A 19,687-nucleotide genomic window follows, 5' to 3' on the forward strand; every position below is an offset into this window, starting at 1 on the left:
AGGAAGCTCGTATGCAATAGCTGTGAATGTGTGTTGAAAAGAACACTAAGTCGAGACCAGGTATTTTTTAACATGAAGAGTTTTAGGAGAGATTTTTTTCTGTTTTATTTTTCGCATACGAATTCTTAAAATACTGTGTACGCTACTGGACAGCCCAAAATAGGTTCGTTATAAACAAAGGAATTATTTATCATTGGATCGTCCTAACATTTGAAATGCCAATTCAATTTCTATTGGAAAGTTAAGGCGAACAAACACGGTTCAAGATACAATTCACCTCCGATCTCGCATTTGGAGTTCAAATCGATTGAAGACCTAAATTCATCCACCTATGGTGAGATCTGACCCATCTTACCTTTTGAAATTCCGACTGATATTTTGATCAAGTCTGCATTCAGGGATGCGAAGTAACATAATTTCCCAATGATATGCGGTGTTCTTATTTCAACCGCGTTTCTAGTATTTCATCTATGAAAGTCCCTTCCTCTTTCAATTCGACCACACAAATATCGAGGCAGCAAACCGTTACCTGCTTTAAAAATGAGCACCATAGTCAAATGTACAATTCTTTGCTTCACCAATTGCTTAGCATCAAAGTTGAGAGAGTGAATCTATTACACCTCAAATCTATTACTCGCCTTATCTTAATCTGCAAGTGCTGTAATCTCGATATTTGTGTTTCATTGGCCAGAAATAAAATGGAAGGGCAAAAGAGAGAGGTGATTGATATGTATAGCTGTATTTTACTGGCAATAGTTAAATCGTTTTTCAGCCGACATAGAATTCCATACTTCTTGGCCATTTTCTTGATGAAATTGTCAATGTGAGAGTTGAACTTAGGTTTGTCATCAATAATCTCGCCAAGATATTTAATCGATTTCGCAATAATACAATAAATTTAGTTTTACTTGTATTCGATTTCAACTGATTATTTATTTTTTTTCCCTCTGTTCGGGACCTAACACTACTGCGACCAGTAAATTGACCTATTGTAGTATATCCAATGTCCTTAGTTTAGTGCATGTCGTATTACTCCATCATTATTGAGAAATGATGAAGTATTCGATTTTTTTACAGTTGCCACTCTTGCATTTATCGCAAGGATCCGACTCTAATTGAAAGGTCCCGCTATTTATACCCTTCGGAGTGTTGAAACACCCTCCAAAGGCGCGCTCCTTTGTCAGTCAAAATTGGATTCCTTAACAACAAAATTAAGGTATGACACCGATAATCACCATGCATCAGAACCCTAGTCTTAACTACTTCAAACTAGGGAACAACGAATAGAAGATTAGGAATCACATATCTATGTGATTTCTAATCTTCTATTCGTTGTTCCCTAGTTTGAAGTAGTTCATCTGAAGACAACTAACTTATTTTTTTCCTTGTTTTAAGATCATCCTCCGTGCACAAAGCCGAGTCTTGTCACTATCAACAAGGCATAAAAAGTAATAAGGACTAAGATGTGTTCCTTGGATTACTGAAAAATCCTGTTCCCCTAGTTTGAAGTAATCAGGACTAGGAATCGGTGGTACATCTTACATCCCGTAACGTACCACGAAAAGGTGATCTACCCACGTTACGGGTACTGATTATACTTCAACCATCTACTTAGAGAACGCAAATCTTCATTCAAGTGTAAAACGGCATCATCTAAATCCTTAGCTGCAATGAATAACACAGTATCATCTGCAAAAAGATTAATGTCGCAAAATCGTAAAACACGTCGCAAGTCATTAATATACATAATAAATAACAGGGGCCCTAATACATTTCCCTGGGGCACTCCAAGGTTATTCTCCACGGGACTGGAAAAAGAATCATTAAAAACAGTCTGTTAAGTTCTGTCAGACAAATAGCTTTCAAACCATTTATATGCAGTACTCGTAATTCCAAAGCGCTTGATTGATCTTAACAATAGCTCATGGCAGACCAGGAAGAACATATTCGGTTGTGTCCAGTGTGGTTCTGGGCACTTGATTTAACCACAATGCACAACATTTATCATGTGATTTAAGACGTCGTATTATGGGTTTTGACACAAGTTAGATACTGGTCACTTCCGCAGAACACTCAACATGGCCACTATTGATCTTTTTGAATTATCATGTCATTTGAGATGCCACTTGATGGGTTTAACAAGTTTCAGGCTAATTATAAACTCACATCTAATCAAACAATATGAGCTAATTAAAAGCTGAATCAGCAATTTTTAGCTAAAAACGCAAATTCAAGCCTGATTTTGCTCTTATTCAACATTCAATTTTTGTTAGTAACCCGTATTGACCGGAACATGTTCCAGCCATATCTCCCGAACCGGTTGACGGATTGAAAAAATAAATAAATAATAGTATATTATGAGACCACAATACCTTTCATTTCAATACCAATGAGGAACTTTTTTCCTAGATCTTGACCGTTTCATTTTATCCATAAAGTATTTTCTGAAGATTTGTTTGCAGAATCATCCTCCACTATTTGAAAGTAACAAAAATTAGTCATGTCTTACGATGATAACAATGAAAAAACAAATTTTAATCTTTGAAGGTATGTATAGGGGAATCATGGCTTCAGTAAAAGTTGCTAAATTAAAAAAAAAATAGCCACTTTGATGGAAGATCCAAAATTCTAAGTCGAGTATTTTCCGAGTTATGAAGCATTTTTTATGGTAATTCCCTAAAATTTAGTTTATCGATCATAAATTTTTAGTGATTCATTTTTTCAGCACATAAAATTATCAGAACCGTAAAAAAAAAACACTGTAACAGTTACTAATTTTTTTTTTCTTGGAACGTTGTAGCACTTTTTTGTTGAACTTTTGATTAGCATAAATAATCACCCACGGTTTGCTACTCTGTTATTGCCAAACCAGCTGCAATTATACAGAGAACCAATAGACGATGCTTGGGACTAGCTTTCATCCTTAATGTATAAAAACAGGTGATCTCAAACTAGGCAATATCAGTGCCAACCGCGAACGAACGCAGGTCAAGAAAAGAATGGGTAGGAATGTGTTGACGTGATACCAGCTATGTTGCAAGCCAAGAAATCCTCTGCACATACAGGAGAAATCACTGGGGTGTTATATAAAATAGTTGAGTTTACAGCAGGATTCGTTTTGCTGAAAGCTTGGGGTTGAACCCACGGTTTGTGCTCAGTAAGCAAAAAGGTTTGCCACCAGGAAAACGAGCTCCTTACAATACGACACACAATTACGAATCGCGGCCATCGATAATTGAAAAAAAAGCTGTCAAATCCTACAATATGGGTCTGTTCAGAACGGGGACGACGTGTAAAGTTAGAAAATATTGCTTATTGCATCTGAAACTAGACTGCTCCAAAAATTCAAAATGTGTGATAGAAGTGCATGTTACGGTTCAATCATGTTGGTGTCTTCGGAGCACTTATTGCTTGCACAATAAGAAATAAGTGCACCGAAGACACCAAAATGAATACGAACTTTTATCATAATTTTTAATAAGTGAAAAGGTTTTAGAAAAAATGTCGTATACCCTGCAATATGGGTGCTATCCGAACGGGGACTACGTGCATTCATTTCGTGCATTCATTTACATTAATTTGCCTCTATCTTCTTCTTAAACAGCATTCCGCAAAATGATGTTTAAAGTTTTTGTAGGTTTTGTTATTAGCTACAACTTTTGTTAACAAGTCAAATTCGTATCTCTCATGCATGACGAACCAGAGCGAACAGAAGCCACTACTGTTTTTCAGTGAATGTATTTTACATTCACTGAAAAACAGTGACAAGTTCTGCCCGCTCTAATTCGTGATGCATAAGAGATACAGATTTGAGTTATGACCAAAAATTGTAGTTTATAACAAAACCTTCAAAAGCTCTATACATCATTTTGCGAAATGCTGTTGATGAAAAAAGTTAGAGGCAAATGAATGTAAATGAATGTATTTTCCATGCCTGCGTGTAGTAGTCGAATATGCCCATTTTGGAATCCAATGTGGAGGCCATCGGTTTGAGAAAAAATTACGAATCCCCTGCAATATGAGTATTTTCAGAATGGGGACTTTATTATATAGTAAGGATTTTTTTAATTCCACAATGACGGCGGAAACACCCATATTGTAGGGTATTTGACAGTTTTTTTTTCTATAAAACAGGCGGCTGCCAAATTGGGATCCAAATTGATTGCGAACATAGAATTTTTATCTTTGCACGTCTCGATCTGAACATACACATATTATAGGATTTGAAAGTTTTTTTTTCCGAAACTACCCATATTGTTCGCTATTTGATAGTATTTCTAAAACCGATGGCCACCATCTTGAATTCCAAAGTGGCATCTAGTCCCTCTTCGAAAAAATACCCCACGTCCGTTAATAGTCTGATAAGGTTCCTTTTTGTAATACATAGTACCAATATGACGACCACTAGGCAGGCATGGAAAATCATTTGCATTCATTTCGTGCATTCATTTTCATTCATTTGCCTCTAACTTTTTTCATCAACAGCATTCCGCAAAATAATGTATTTGGCTTTTGTAGGTTTTGTTATTAGCTACAATTTTTGTTAACAAGTCAAATCCGTATCTCTGATGCATGACGAACCAGAGCGAACAGAAGCCACTACTGTTTTCCAGTGAATGCATTTTACATTCACTGAAAAACAGTAACAAGTTCTTCCCGCTCTAGTTCGTGTTGCATAAGAGATACTGATTTGAATTTTGAGCAAAAGTTGTAGCTTATAACAAAACCTACAAAAGCTATATACATCATTTAGCGAAATGCTGTTGATGAAAAAAGTTAGAGGCAAATGAATGTAAATGAATGTATGAAATGAATGTAAATGATTTTCCATGCCTGCCACTAGGGCCAAACACTCAGTCATGTATCCTGCACTCCCCTAGTACATAGAACCGATTAATTTTGAACCAGTTTAATCTAAATGGGATAACAATTAGATTTTTACAGCGCGTATCTAAAATAAAAAAAAAAAGATTTTAAACACTTAGAATTTTTTTTCAAGTGCAATTTACTATCTACAAGCGCACTTTCCGAAAGGAATTTCAAATAACAACTATTTTATCCTGATGAACGTTGGCGTCTATAGTGGAATACCTAAGTAAAGAAACAGAAGACGCTGAAGAAGTTTGCAAATTGTTGGTGCGTAGCAAATTAACACTCCGAACACGATGCCTCCGACAAAATGTGTAACGGAAAATTGGCAATGTTTGAAAAACCATAGCTCAGTAATTTATCAACCGATTATAAATCAATTGATTCTGAATAAATCTTAAAGCATGAAGTTTCAAATGGTGCCAATAAATTTTAAATTTGTGAATAAATGGCTGAGCTATGATTTTTCAAACATTGCAAGTTTGCCTTTACACATTTTACCGGAGGCATCGTGTTCGGAGTGTTAAGGTAGTGGAATTAAATTGATCTAATCCTTCTCTCTATCCTTAAACTATTTCATCCAACTTAAGAATCCAATGAAGCTTTGTGGGTTTAAGAAACTGTGCATGCCCTTTTTCCATGAAATAAAAAAAATATGATTTAGACTACCATTTAAAAAGGGCTATTGTATACAAACTAATTTCTAAAAAATGATAACCCCTGATGTAGAAGCCAAAGATTTATTTTTATAAAATTGTCGACACTTAAATTTGTGATCAAACCGGTCCAACGTCAAATAAAAAAATGCGTGAAGATTTACCGTTGAAAACATAAATACCTACATAGGAAACATGAGTACCTACATAGTCATACAAATGCATTTAATTGTTCATTTTGTCAACCACTTGTGATGATTTGCTATGTATTTCTATGTTTTGTCCGCTCTTGACACCGAAACCTTCACGGAAAAGGATTATTTTAAATGCGTTCACGTGCGCATTCGAAGAAAATCAATCATTTTCAACTTCCACTGCAATAGGGTGCCTGTCACGTTTTCTTCGTCGCGTAACACCGGAAAACCATCATACATGTACGGAACAGTTTCAAATGTAAGCGATTACGAAATTGACACCCCATAACAATTACGGCTAACCACGACTTATCGGTACCTTTCCACACGCTTAACCCGAACAAACATGCCAATGGTCAAGGGATATTCGTTCAGTTTGCTTCTATCCATATACGCTCGTGAATGGAATTATCAACTCCCACCTTCCACATTCGGCTTCTGTAGCCCAATGACCCATTTAAAATAAAAAAAAACTCACTCCAATGAACCATAATGATAATTGAATCAAGCTAAAAAACGAACCTACCTTATTGAGCACAGCGTTCGCCAGCAGCTGCTCGTACTTCTTGGGGCTGAAATACGGCAGATGCTCCTCCGGTCGCAATGGAAGACCGCTTTGATTAAACAGTTCTGGTAACTTGGTGACCTCATCCAGGATCTTCTGGAGCATCTTGCGTAGTTCAAAATGCGTATCGCTCGGACTAGCCGGCTCGGTTTGGCCTTCGATCATGGGTAGATCTGAAATTGCGAGAATGGGTAGAATTAGCTACTATTAGGTACACGCTAGTGACGTACAAAGTTCTTAATGGATATGCGAGGCAATTGACCTCTACACATTTCATTCTACTTAGAGTGACGGTGCGTTGAGTTTTTGTCGTGATTCAAGAGTTGTAATTGCGCGGTGATGACATGCAAAGATGTGCTTTGAAGGTGAGTGGTTCAAGTAACGTGCAGGGAAGTTGAGTGAATTGTAAACATTAACGGGTAGGTACTAAATTAGTTAGGGAGGGAAGAAGTTGTAAATGGTGCAGAAATCTTACTAGTGCAAAAAACACAAATAATTTGTTTACGATTGAACGCTTTTAGGGGTCTACATACCAAGATTTATTCTATACTTACAGTGACTGGCACAAAAAAGATCCACCCACTCAAATATAAGTTAAACGCCTATAAATGCCTATTTATCATATCAAATCATACCACTTTGCCAACGAATCGCTACGCAAAATAGCCGTGATGCAGTTCAGAAGATCTATTTGAAGCATCAATTGCTTGGAAGAGTTGCTGATCAATCTGGAAGAGGACAAAAACGAACAACTGATTCTCGAACAGACACCAGGATAATCCGTGAGATTAAAAACCGCAATGGTGACGTAGGACTACGTAGTCTTATATAAGAAATCTTATTTGTTAACTGCAGCAGGAGCATGTGTTTTGTTTAGGAATAGGAATTTGAAGCGCTTGACGTACATGGCCCACAGCGACTTACGAAGAGATACTGATTCCGATCAATAGCGGTGCGGCTTCATCCTCTTTCTATGGATGCTTATGTGTGCTGCAGCCCGCTGCTTGCAGGCAACCTTTCGTTGTGTACTGGAGAACAATGTTCAACGTCAGGCAACGAAAGCACTGAAACCGATCAGCGGTTTAGACCAGCCTTGATAGCTAGCTGCTTGCGGGGAGCCTTTCGTTGTGTACTGGAACACCACCACTCACAATGTGGTGATTTAATAAACACCGTTTGATGAGACCGAATGGAATTCAACTTTGAAATCTGTGTTAGGGAAATCGCTTTTCGCAGGCAATCGGTGATAATTTTAATTATCATAGCAACAGTTGCACATTCGTGCAATTTTCAATATTATTATTTTGAAAAAATGATAGATGCAGTTGCGTTAGAATATTTATGATCGACTGACGATAAATTTATTGAAATTGGTCAAGGGGCAGCTGAGTTATTAACGTTCAAAATCTTTCATAATTTTGTTACATGTTCCATTTTCGGTTGTCACAAAGTGTACCTCCAAATAGAAATCACAGACGTAGTCCTACGTCAAAAAGAGTGAAAGAAAGGCTAAATTTGTCGATTTCTTATCGAACCATTCGATAACGCATTGCTGAACATGCTTTGAAGAGCCATTTTGCTCGGAAGCTACCATTTATCAGCAAGGCCAACAAGAAAAAAAAAACTGCTGATCTTCTCAAGAAATCACATTAACAAGCCGCAGGAGTTCTGGAAACGTGTTGTCGTGTCGGATTATTCAAAGTTCGAGCTTTCAACAAGAAACTTTTTTTAAAATCTTTATTTAAGAGATTTTTAGCCATTGGCTAGTTCATCTCTAAAAATTCAACAAGAAACGACGTGTAAGAGTATGACGGAAAAGCGACGAAGCACTACAGGATAGGTATCTCCAACCAACCATGCAAAACGGCGTAGGAAATGTTATGGTTTGGAGTTGTTTCTCGTGGTTTGCTGTATGGAATCTGACCCAAATCCATGGTAAAATGACCGGGTATATCGATATTCTTTGTGAAAATTTGGAAGAGTCGTTTCAGCAGAATTACGATCCCAATCACACGGCAAATAAAACACTTACTTTTTTTCCAGTCCTGTTGCATAGAGCCCATGGAATGGCCACCCCCAGAGTCCCAATTTGAACCCAATCAAAAATCTTTGGGCTATCCTCGATAATTGTGTGGAGAAAACCGGTGTTAGTAACAAGCAAACATATTTTGCAGCACTGCAAAAGGCCTGGGATGATTTGGATCCTCAGCACCTCAAACACATGGTGGAAAGCATGTCAAAGCTGTTGCAGTTTGTCATCGAAGCGAAGGGAGGCCACATAGACTATTAGTCATTTGTTTTCGTTTGGATTTAATATAAAGTGGATCTTTTTTTACGTCACGCCAACTAAAATACTAGTTAACATAAATTTTATTTATTTGAAATTTTGCAATGACTTACTTATTAGTATTGCATTAATACTATTAAGGCCAAATTAACCTCTGGTTTTTATTTTACGGTAATATTTTTTGTTTAAATGTTTACATTTATTGAGGGTGAATCTTTTTTTGTGCCGGTCACTGTAATTTGGTGGTACAGAAAAGCCAACACCGTCTTCTCATATTATTATGTCGAAATTCTTTGAAGAAGATGATCAGCTAAACCAGTCCTAACTGACTTATTATGAATTATTATTATTCTAATGCCGCGGATACACTTGTATGGCAAACTATGAACATAAGCATTATTTGTATAATAAATTATGAGCACATCCATGGTCACACTTGTATAGTTGTTGTATAGTAATTCTAATTATTATACAAATCATGCTCATGCTCATAGTTTGTCATCCAAGTGTATCCGCGGCATAAGTATGATATTATTACACTATGCTAATGTTTTTACCATGAACTATAGATACTTTCAATCACATATATACATAATCATATTCATCCTCGTCACAGGATTTCAGTTTAGCCGATGACAATGGAGAATAGTTAATTTTTGTATGCAAACGAACAGTGTCTTCGAATATCGAAGAAATCATTGAGCATGCTCCAAAGTTGGCTGTCCCATCATCCCAACAAACAGAAAGCTGGATTAAAACTTATTCAGGCAATAAATAGTTCATTCAGCTTCTAATCAGCTAAAATTGTTTGTTGGGATGTGCTCGACGTCACATGGTCGATGAGACTATCTCAGAGAGAGAGAGAGAGCGTCATTTCTACTCAGATGAAAATGAAATTTCTAAAACCTTATGGTAGTCAGCGCTGCGCAACCTTCCTAAATATCTCTTTCAAAAATGGCTCTCTCACTGAGCTAGTATCAGTGGCCGTGTAGGAAAAAAAAAGAACAAATACCCAACCTCTTCGTTCGTTCGATTTAAGCTTTAAGAATTTAGTGATAGATATTGAGATTATGCTTGTCTATCAGCATTTGTATATTAAAGCTTCAGAGTTGTCAGTCTTTTTGATACGTTGTGCGTGACACCCAATATCAGTGCAATTAGAAATTTATGGATGAAACGCCAATAAATTAAGCCGCATTCAACTGGAAAATATAAGATTCTATAACATATTTGCATTCAAACTATGCAGAATTCGTAATGCTTCACCTTATGAACAATGTAGTCGGAAGGTTTGTTAATTTTTGTTTGTAATTTTTATGTTAGCTAAATTTATTTCTCCCAAATCACTGAGGCTAGAAAATCATCTTGTGAAGGTTCAATACGAAAGTATTCGTTCTGAAATAAATTGCTTGTACGCTACAGTCCATTGCAAGAATTGAAATTGCAGCGGAATGCAGAGAAATCGACCCTTACATTTAATGTTTATGCAATTTGTTTTGCGTATAAAGATTTATCTATAAGCAAATATTAAAATTAACAATATGGTTCACTCTTCTATTATCCCTAAGACACGATTTTTACCGAAACTAGACACGAAAGGTGACTAGTACACTGTAAATTGAACGTTTAGTAGTAGATAGCCAGTGCTGAGATTTGTCATCCATACGATATTGACAATATTGTTTTTCACATAGTCACTGACAGACTTGATCCTCAAAGTAACCTTCGCAAAATCTCATTCATTTTAGCGTAGCTTAGCTTAGCTTAGACTGACTGCACATATAAATGGTTGCTGAATGATGAATCAACTGAATGGGACTGGGAGTGACCGTCCATTCTCATTGCACAAGTTTCAGTGACTCCATATTTTGTAGATAAATAACGGCGCCGGCCACGTCCTTGCAATAAGGTGGGAGTAGGGAAGGAATATTAGAGTGACCTTTGTTGTTTGTGGGCCGTGTTTACCTCTGCACCCCAACAAACGACACAGGTAAGGAGATTTTGTTAGTAAGTTGGGTTCGTTAGATCAGAATTCACCTTGATAAGTGATACGACCATGGTTTTAAATGAATCAGTGTTATTATGCATTATGCTTGGATTTGCCTGAAGCCTAAACAAAATGGTGGATCATTATAATATAAATCTGAAGACTTTCCATCATCGAAAAGCTGAAAATATACATAGAGCATGAGCATGAGCAAAATTGACCGCCAGCAACTGCCAACACCAAAGAGCAGAAAACCAATTCAAACAAATCAAATCAACAGACAAAACCAGGGTGAAAGTTGTAAGAGTGAATCATTACAGCATAAATCTAATGATGTTCCGTTATCGAAGAGCTGGAAGAAAACTTAAATAATTTAAATCAATAGATCCAGTCTGAATGAAGGCTGAAAAAAGAGAATAATTATACAGCAATGACCCCATTTTGTCAGCTAGCAAAGTATGTGTATCTTAAACATCCATCCTGAAGAAAGAAGATATGAAATCACAATTATGTGGAATTACTGAAAAATAACAGTCTGATGCGCGGAGAGTCTGACAGGACCGCGTCATAACTGTAATGTGAACATTAGGAAAATTTACCATCATCAAACTATTCTTGAATCAACCTGGAAGAATGCTCGTGAATAATTGTTATACAGATAAATTAAATTGATAAACTAAATGGTTCAAACAACAACTCCAGCCTGTAGAAAAGCTGAAAATAGGGCATCTTTACAATGTGGATCCTACGCTATTCCATTCCATTCGATGGCCTGAAAGTATTCAGTCTAGATCAATAGATCTAGCTATTTGAACCAAAGCCGGAAAAGAAAGAAAAAAAAATTAAATTATACGAATCACTTCCATCCTTCGTCAAAACCTCATTCATTTGAATGACAAAGATTCGCCTGGTAACAAAAAGATCAATTTCGTGCATTCTGTGTCTGTTAATTTCGTCACAAATGTAGTTTATAAAAAAAAAGGGTTTCTAAGTTGATGAGCATGCAGCGTGCTTCATATGATGGAAGAGGAAATGCGGTCCAATTCAATTTGCGAAGGGCATATAAAAGGAATTGTTTTTGGACGGATTCTATGCGTTCCTCGTGTAAGGCAATGTACGGATTCCATACTAGGTTAAAGTATTCCAGAATAGGTCTTACGTATGTAATATATAATAGTTTAATAGTGTATGGGTCTTGAAAATTATAGCTGAACCTCTTAATGAAGCCCAACATACTATAAGCTTTCGTTATGATTTTATTATAATGTTCTACAAAAGTGAGTTTGGAGTCTAGGATTACACCTAGGTCCCTTACAATTTTACATTTTTTCTACTTTTTGTTTGCCTAAAATATTTCAAAAAGAGGTGTTTCTATTTTTCTGCTTAATGCATGCGTTGCATTTTTTACATTGCGTTGAATTAGACTTTTACTACACCATTAAATAAGTTGATTTCATTCTGGAATTCTTCCGTGTCGCTAGAATTACTTATTTCCATGAAGAGCTTCAGAGTTCGAAAAAGTAGTGTTAATTTCTGTTCAGTATGATGCACATAAATGGAGCGTCACATATCATATAAGTTTACATTATATATCATGTAAAGTTCTGAGACATTTCATACAATGTACCAAATATTGTTTACAAAAGCCCATTGTTGTAAACAACATTGTTTACAAGTTGCTCGGATGCGTTTACAAGTAGCTAGTTTACGTGAATGAATGTTTACATCACTATTAAAATTCGAAATTTTTATTTGTGTTCATATCGAATTGGGCCTAAATGAGAACCCTGGGGCACCCTAGAGGTGACCGAAATAGGTTCTGGGCCTAGATTCCACTACTATTTTTTGCAATTTAAAGAGTAATAATGGTATGTCGATTCGGTCAAATGCTTTAATGAAGTCAGTATAAAGAGCTTCCACGTGCTTGCCATTGTCCATTGCGTTAAGAATGAAGGTTACAAATTCAAGAAGATTAGAGGTAGCTGAGCGACCTTTAAAAAAGCCGTGCTGTTAGTTTGTAATTTGATTTTTTACTTGCTGACATTTTTTTTCGTTTGCGAATGATTCAAAAAGTTTTTCGATCAAAGAGATAATGGCAATCTCACGATAATTACGGATGTTAGATTTCTTGCCTGATTTGAAAATACACACTTAGAAAAAAACATGTAAATTTAGGTGCTCTGAGAGTGACATATACAAGCATAGTGCTCTGAGAGTGACATATACAAGCAAGTGACATAAATTTGAGTCATTACAGACGCGAAATATAGCTCAATCAAACGTAGTTTTCGTCGAGCAACGAACTTATCAGTCTCGGAGCACTTAATAATACATGAAATGTTTGTTTACGTCTCATCTTTCATGTCAAAGACGGATTCCGTTACGTGTGAAATTAGTTATTTCTAAGTGTGTAGGCACCAAATGAGACGATTTCCAAATTGGATCATGCCAATATAAACCAATTTAGCAATATTCCACATTCTGGATACGAAAAACTTCTAAGCTCCAAAAAAAGCTGACCATGAGCAAATATAAAAATAAATCTAAAACTTTCATTTCATGTACCGGTGATTTTTTTTTTTTTTTTTTTTTTTTTTTTTTTTTTTTTTTTTTTTTTTTTTTTTTTTTTGGTACTCGCTAGTACTTGAGATAAATTTGGAGATGAACCAGCCTGCGGCTGAAAATCTCCTAAATAGAGATAATAATAATAATAATATTTGAGATAAACTAGCCAGTTGGCTAAAAATCTCCCAAATAAAGCTATAAAAAACATTTCTAGATTAAAAAAGTCGAATAAAAAAGTCTGTCATGGATACCAAAATTAATTAAGTGGAATTAAATGGAAGATAACCTTTTTTGCTGTTTTATTTAGCATTCCGCTAACAACCCAATTTCATTACTTCATTTCTAGATTCTTTTTTTTCTCCTTTGGTTTGTTTTCCGTCGATCTTGTTTTTCGTGCTGAGCACCAATGCTACCGACGCCAGGGAGGCAGCTCCTACACCTGGACTCTACCTATCGACCCATAAACTCATGAAGCGCCCAAGTAACCAAAAGTTCTGATAAAAGGCTATTTATGGCTTAAGCACCTTGGTTGAAGGTGGTCTATAGAATTCTAAGCAGCCTCATTTTTAACTTGAAAGTTCCGGTACCACAATTGAAGAGCATTCTAAGCAGGTTCTGGCGGAACTTGAACGGAACTTTTAGAAAATAAATTAAAAAAGGTTTTTGTCCTCTACACCAATTCTATATTTAGTTCGCACTTTTATGCAAGTTATTTCTAAAGGCAGGTAGTTATGTGTTTTGATTTATCAGCATTAGTAGTAGTAATGGAGCTGATGGAAGAATAAAACCCAGCCCTTCTGCGTGAGAGTCTCAGCACGAACCACTACGTCTTCTGAAATATATTAAAGTGAGCTGTTGTCCCACCTATTGTTGGAGTTTTCTGAGCCAGCTGACTGACTTGAATACGAAAGACAACACCTTGATGAATTTAAATTGGTGTTTGCCCGCTTGGTATTTCATCACACTTGTGGCGCAGTGGTTAGCAATCGTAGATCACATACCGAATACACGGGTTCGAATCCAGGAAATTACTTTTTAATTTTTTATTTTTATTTTTGGATAGAATGTTGCATAAATTTAAGAATTATGATTTATTCGGGCCACTGATTATTTCATATTTACGTACATTAAATTTTGTTACAAAAAAAGATTTGTGCGGATTGCTTCATGTGGCTTGAAAGTGCTGTCGGAACTTTATTTGAACTTTATGGAACTTGAAAGTTCTGTCAGAACTTTATTTGAACTTTATGGATCTTGAAAGTTCTGTCAGAACTTTATTTGAACTTTATGGAACTTGAAAGTTCTGTCGGAACTTTATTTGAACTTTATGGAACTTGAAAGTTCTGTCGGAACTTTATTTGAACTTTATGGAACTTGGAAGTGTTGACTGCGGAACTTTATTTGAACTTTATGGAACTTGAAAGTTCTGTCGGAACTTTATTTGAACTTTATGGAACTTGGAAGTGTTGACCAACGGCTTTACTTCCGTGATCAGAGATGTTATGCCTCAGAACATACCAGCGACGCCGACTGGGATTGAGAGGCAATCACGCTTACCACTACACCACCGGCGCCGCTATCTCTAGATTATTTGACGTGGCGACCAGTTCACTATGATTGGGACATTGTTGCGCGTCAAAGAATCTCGGTGTGAACTAGCCTTTAAAGAATGTCTGTGAAATGTTCATGTCTTATTGAGCATAGGTTTTTAGGAAGACAAAATTTCACAGGGTCTTTTTTTGAGGCAACAGACGTCTTCTATATGATCGTAAAGGAAATTCCAATGTAATCTTTATCCCATGCCTTTATTGGCATCCTGTCGCGAAATTTTCTTAATCCACACAGCAAAAACAATATAAATTTCCCTACAATTTTCTGCCCATAGTTGAAACATACAGCAATAAAACGTTGCTCAAGTAACAATGTTTGTTTTATGAGGGTTCTGTAGACCATGATTTAGACTAGTAGCATGCTTTAAAACCTCGATAAAAGTTGCAATGAATTTAATAATAAATGCATTTGCATTGAGCTTTACATGCATGCATTGGCGTAGCTAGACAATTTATCTGGAGGGGGCCTAGATAATTCTGGAGGGGGCCTAGATAATTCTGGAGGGGGCCTAGATAAATCTGGAGGGAGCCTGGCCCCCCTGGAACCCCCATTAGCTACACCAATGCATGCATGTGTGTTTTTACTTGGAAGTCAAAAGTTCAATTGAACTTGATTGAAGTTGATTTCATTTTCAGCGAACAACGATATAGATTTACATGAGCGATTAAATGTCAGAATTGAATTTCAGATCGGTAAACGTTTTAGTTTTTGCACTGCAACTAAAAAATAGAGAAGTCAAAAGTTTCAGATTATCTGATGAAATTTGTCGCACTTTGAAAATTTGCAATGTTATTTTGGGGTTACTTTTATTTATTTTTTCAGTTACATAACCAAATATATTTAAATCAAAACAGGTAAAACCGTGGATATATACAGGTAGAAGGTCAAATGCAGTTATGTGTCAATGTTTAATATGCTGAAAAGAGTTCATTGAATGAAAAAGCTTGAATACTCCTCATATATACCTTTAAATCGGGAAACCCAATCCCATTTTCATCAAATTCCCGACTGGGTACTGCGCTTCATACTAAACCACCAATCATTGCAACTTCTGCCCTCAGATGCGAGAATGCAACAGTTAAGTTTGCATATGAACCTGCTCTTATTGATGATGGGCGGCGCGCTGTGAATGTTTATACTAATTTTGTTTGGAGGACCACCGATGCAGTGCCTCAAAAGGTTACTCTTGTATACGATTTTTGGTAGCATTGTTATTTATTTTTTCAAGTTGCTTCACCTTTTCTGTGGATCTGCACAATGTTTATAAACATGAAACTGGTCATACAGAGCAGTGTACAATCCGTTTCGTGGAAGATTTTTTACTGCACGCTGAGTCCGCTTAAATATTCTGCACAGGTCCGGTTATTACGTGCTTGGTGTTTGCACGACCTTCACCTTGTTGCTGTTAATGTTCAACGCAGTGCCCGCATACATCAGGTTAGGGTTGTGAATGAGCAGGTCGAACAAATTATATAGGTACAGGAACAATTCCAGACCGGTGAACTACACGACTGAATGAGGAAAATGAAATAATGAAACGGGAAATCGATGCTGACCCCGTGGCCGATGGAATTGCGAAAGATCATTAAGATCCACCCTACCAGTTGATTGCAATCGAGTAGAAAGAGTCCGAAAATAAGACTATGCACACTGAGGGAGATGAAAATCATTGTAGCATAAACGGCGCAGTCCCGGTTGATTTCGTCTGGTGAGCAAGGTTGACAACTTCCAAGCGTCGCGGCAGGTTTCTCAATTCCATGTAAGGGTAAACAATTATCAATGGTTCAAGATCGTTTCCGTAGTATTATTAATTTCATACCATACAAGTTAGTAAGAGCACTAAACGAACAGGTTTTGGAACCTCGGTACAATTAGTTTACTTAGTTGAATTGATTTGAATTTAACTGGCCGTTTGAACAGAAGTTTAGTAACTAATTAAACAAGCACTGACCTAATGAGCGGTATGAATTATGCAACATTTTTCCTCCACTTTACGAGGGTGAATCCCTAATCTATTGAAAGTAAAACGAAAACGTTTCACTTTACCCGATCGCAACGTAAACGGCTCGCGTAAGGTTTTCCCTTTCATTTTCCGCCGGCGCTGAAAAGTGTGAACAGTACAACACTCCAACTGCAGACGGTCCGCTTAACGGTTCATCATATCATATGAGTATGCAGGTATTTATGTAGAAGAGTATGGCATAACAGCGCTAATCCAATCATAATTCATGTTAAACAAATTGGCGCCTCGTGCTGCTTGCTTCGCGCCCGGTGCCAATTTCCCATCCCGATTAACAAATGCATGGGCAGTTAATTTAATTGATTTGTTCGTTGAGGAAATAGTGAGCAGATCGGAATGGATGGGGGTGATGACGATATTAATTTTGCGTTAGCAGCATCCTTTCTTGGCCTGAAATGCACTACTCATCAGAATTGATGGATGCGATGCGGGGAAAAATGCTTAAACCAGTTCTACTGGTGCTGTAATCCATCATTCAAGCGTCTCAAATCCGTGAAATTGAAACCTGCGGAAGAAGACACTGGATCGACCGGTTCCTTGCCGCAACTTTCAGTCACTTGGTAGGTACATTGGACACCTTCTCCGGGAAATTGCGGTAAATGTTAGGTGAAGTGGTTGATTTTTCGCATACACAAACTAATAAATCAGGCGTACAAATACATTCCTTATTAAATACGGGTTTGAGCCAACTGCGCATTGATGATAGGCATATTTTTTTTAAAATAATTTTATATTATGCAAGTCAGTATTTATTTAAATCAATAGAAGTTAATGAGTTAGGTTGTTAGTTGAATACTCACAATACTCAGAGCTGTTCCTGTTGACGTTAACTATATGAAAGGGACTTTACGACAGTACTTTGGTGTAAAAGGAAACGAGCAGGCTGACTAACTTGAGTGTCCTGGTAGTTAACAAAATTTCTACATCCGAGAGGAACCAGCACCTGCATAACTGGGAGTAATTTTGAAAAGCTGGAACACCGAACGACTACAGTCTAGGTGACTCTTCGTCCCACGGATCAAGGAAATGGGAAGACCCACCGAGCAGTGGTTCCATTGTCTGTGCTTAGCCTACGCCTTATGTTATCTAGAGAATGACTCATCAAGAACCGCACAAGTAACCATCAAAACCGCGTATCACCCTTTTTGCAATATAAAGCTGATGTAAAGTTTGGGATTGGGCAGTTAGAACATATATTTTGACATATATCGCCGGAAACAAATCCTTGAAATTATATTTCAAATTTATGGAACATTAGTGTCATAACTGGCATACTTACTCTAAATGCATTGAATTGCCTTATCGTCTTCTTTTTTTTTAAATAGTACTTGTCAAGTTTCCAACTATTGAAATAATATTTTGAAAAAGCCTTTAAAGAAAGTTTATACATTTTCATCATTTACGAATGCTATTTTTTTTTGTGCTTAGCCTACGTCTTATGTTGTCATAATATTCCGAGATTCCTGATAAATATTGGTGTCTATAGTAGAATACCTCCATAAAGTAAGTGAGAAAGTTTAGTAATTAACATTTAATTCGCGTATTTCGCCTACAATGCCTTGGTATGCACAAAATTCAATTCTTGTTGGATTATCCTGAAATATAGCATTTGAACCTAAATTCTATCGTAGAATCAAAAATATAATAATTCATGAGATAAGACTAATAAATATGACCAGCTTCGCCCCACTGTGGGATGGAGGCTTCCTTACATGCATACATTTGTGTACAGCGCAAAGTGATAGTAGTTGATAATCGATTCTGTTATGTCGCAAATCTCCAAAAAATAGAATGAATATGTAAAAAAATATCAAACAGATATTCCCCTCCCTTCCACCGTTGGACTACGCACGCTAGAGTCGGAAACAGGTAATTCATTCGTACTGTGAACTGCATAAAATTGAGCAAGGTTTCGATTTCATCTCATGCGAAAGGTGAATTTATTATCAAAATCACACGTACGAAGCGTTCGTTGCTGGCTGACTTCGAACCGGATAAATTACAAAAGACGATTAAAGGTCATTAGATGTAAAGTTCATTTCGCCTCCAATTAGAGATAATGATGAGTACACTGATACTGTCATGCGGTAGTCTGTGCTAGGCGAAGGTGAAAAGATCGATCGAAACTGACAGACGTTGAACAATTTTGCACGATCCATTGGGGATGCAATCAGATAAAGCTGAAAATGCTCGTGTCTTCGAGATCAGCCAACCGGAGCTGACATCGGCTAGTTGTAAAATGATTAATTGTTGGGCACACTGTAGCCGAAATTTATTAGGAATCAGATTGCCGACCTTACGTAAGTCCACCCAATATTTGTTACCCAATTCGTCCATAACCTATACAAGATTTATATACTTATTTGATCACTGAGCCTTACCGAGGACTACTTGAATGAGGTAAGCCATGAGATAGGACACGACGGCCATCACCAGGTACCATTCAGTGACGGAACACATGCTGATCACGCACATCATTTTTCTTCCTTGACGTTGGCACTTTTGGGAAAATCGCACTCTCACTCTCTTCTTTTACTTTGGTGATTATAAATATGTAACTACATACGCACGCACGATTGCTTCCGATGGCACTTTCCTCCTGCGATTAGGATGGTAGGTAGAGGATACTGATTTCGATTTTTCTTTTATTTCCGATGGAACTTGATTGCAAAACTTTAAGGTGGTATATCGTTACGGCCGAGCAGCGCACAGTGGCTGGTAATGGGCTAACTTTCACAGTTGCACGGAATGTCTAATTTAGGTGTTTGAATTTGTTCAATTATTTGATCTCTGCCTTGTGAACGATGCACGGGCTCAGGACACCGGCTGCTTCTTTTCATTTAAACTTTTTGGTGTGTTCGTTTCTTAATGTTTCGTTCTTGTTCAAGTTCATGTTCGCAGAATTTCGGAATGTTGAACGGAATGAGAGGATA

The 19,687-nt window shown here is 37.0% G+C and overlaps 1 protein-coding gene across 1 annotated transcript in view; it reads right to left on the bottom strand.

The window, feature by feature from the left end:
- LOC135699580 (titin-like) overlaps positions 1 to 19,687 on the bottom strand; it is an 89,153-nt gene that overhangs the window by 18,636 nt on the left and 50,830 nt on the right. The window contains exon 6 of the mRNA XM_065219857.1: positions 6,246 to 6,457. Coding sequence (XP_065075929.1) covers positions 6,246 to 6,457 — 212 coding nt within the window. The remainder of the gene's footprint in view (positions 1 to 6,245; positions 6,458 to 19,687) is intronic.

This window comes from Ochlerotatus camptorhynchus, unplaced genomic scaffold (assembly GCF_037179485.1).
Source record: "Ochlerotatus camptorhynchus isolate MF236.1 unplaced genomic scaffold, CSIRO-AGI_Acam_v1.1 ptg000112l, whole genome shotgun sequence".
In the NCBI taxonomy this organism is placed as follows: Eukaryota; Metazoa; Arthropoda; class Insecta; order Diptera; family Culicidae; genus Ochlerotatus; species Ochlerotatus camptorhynchus.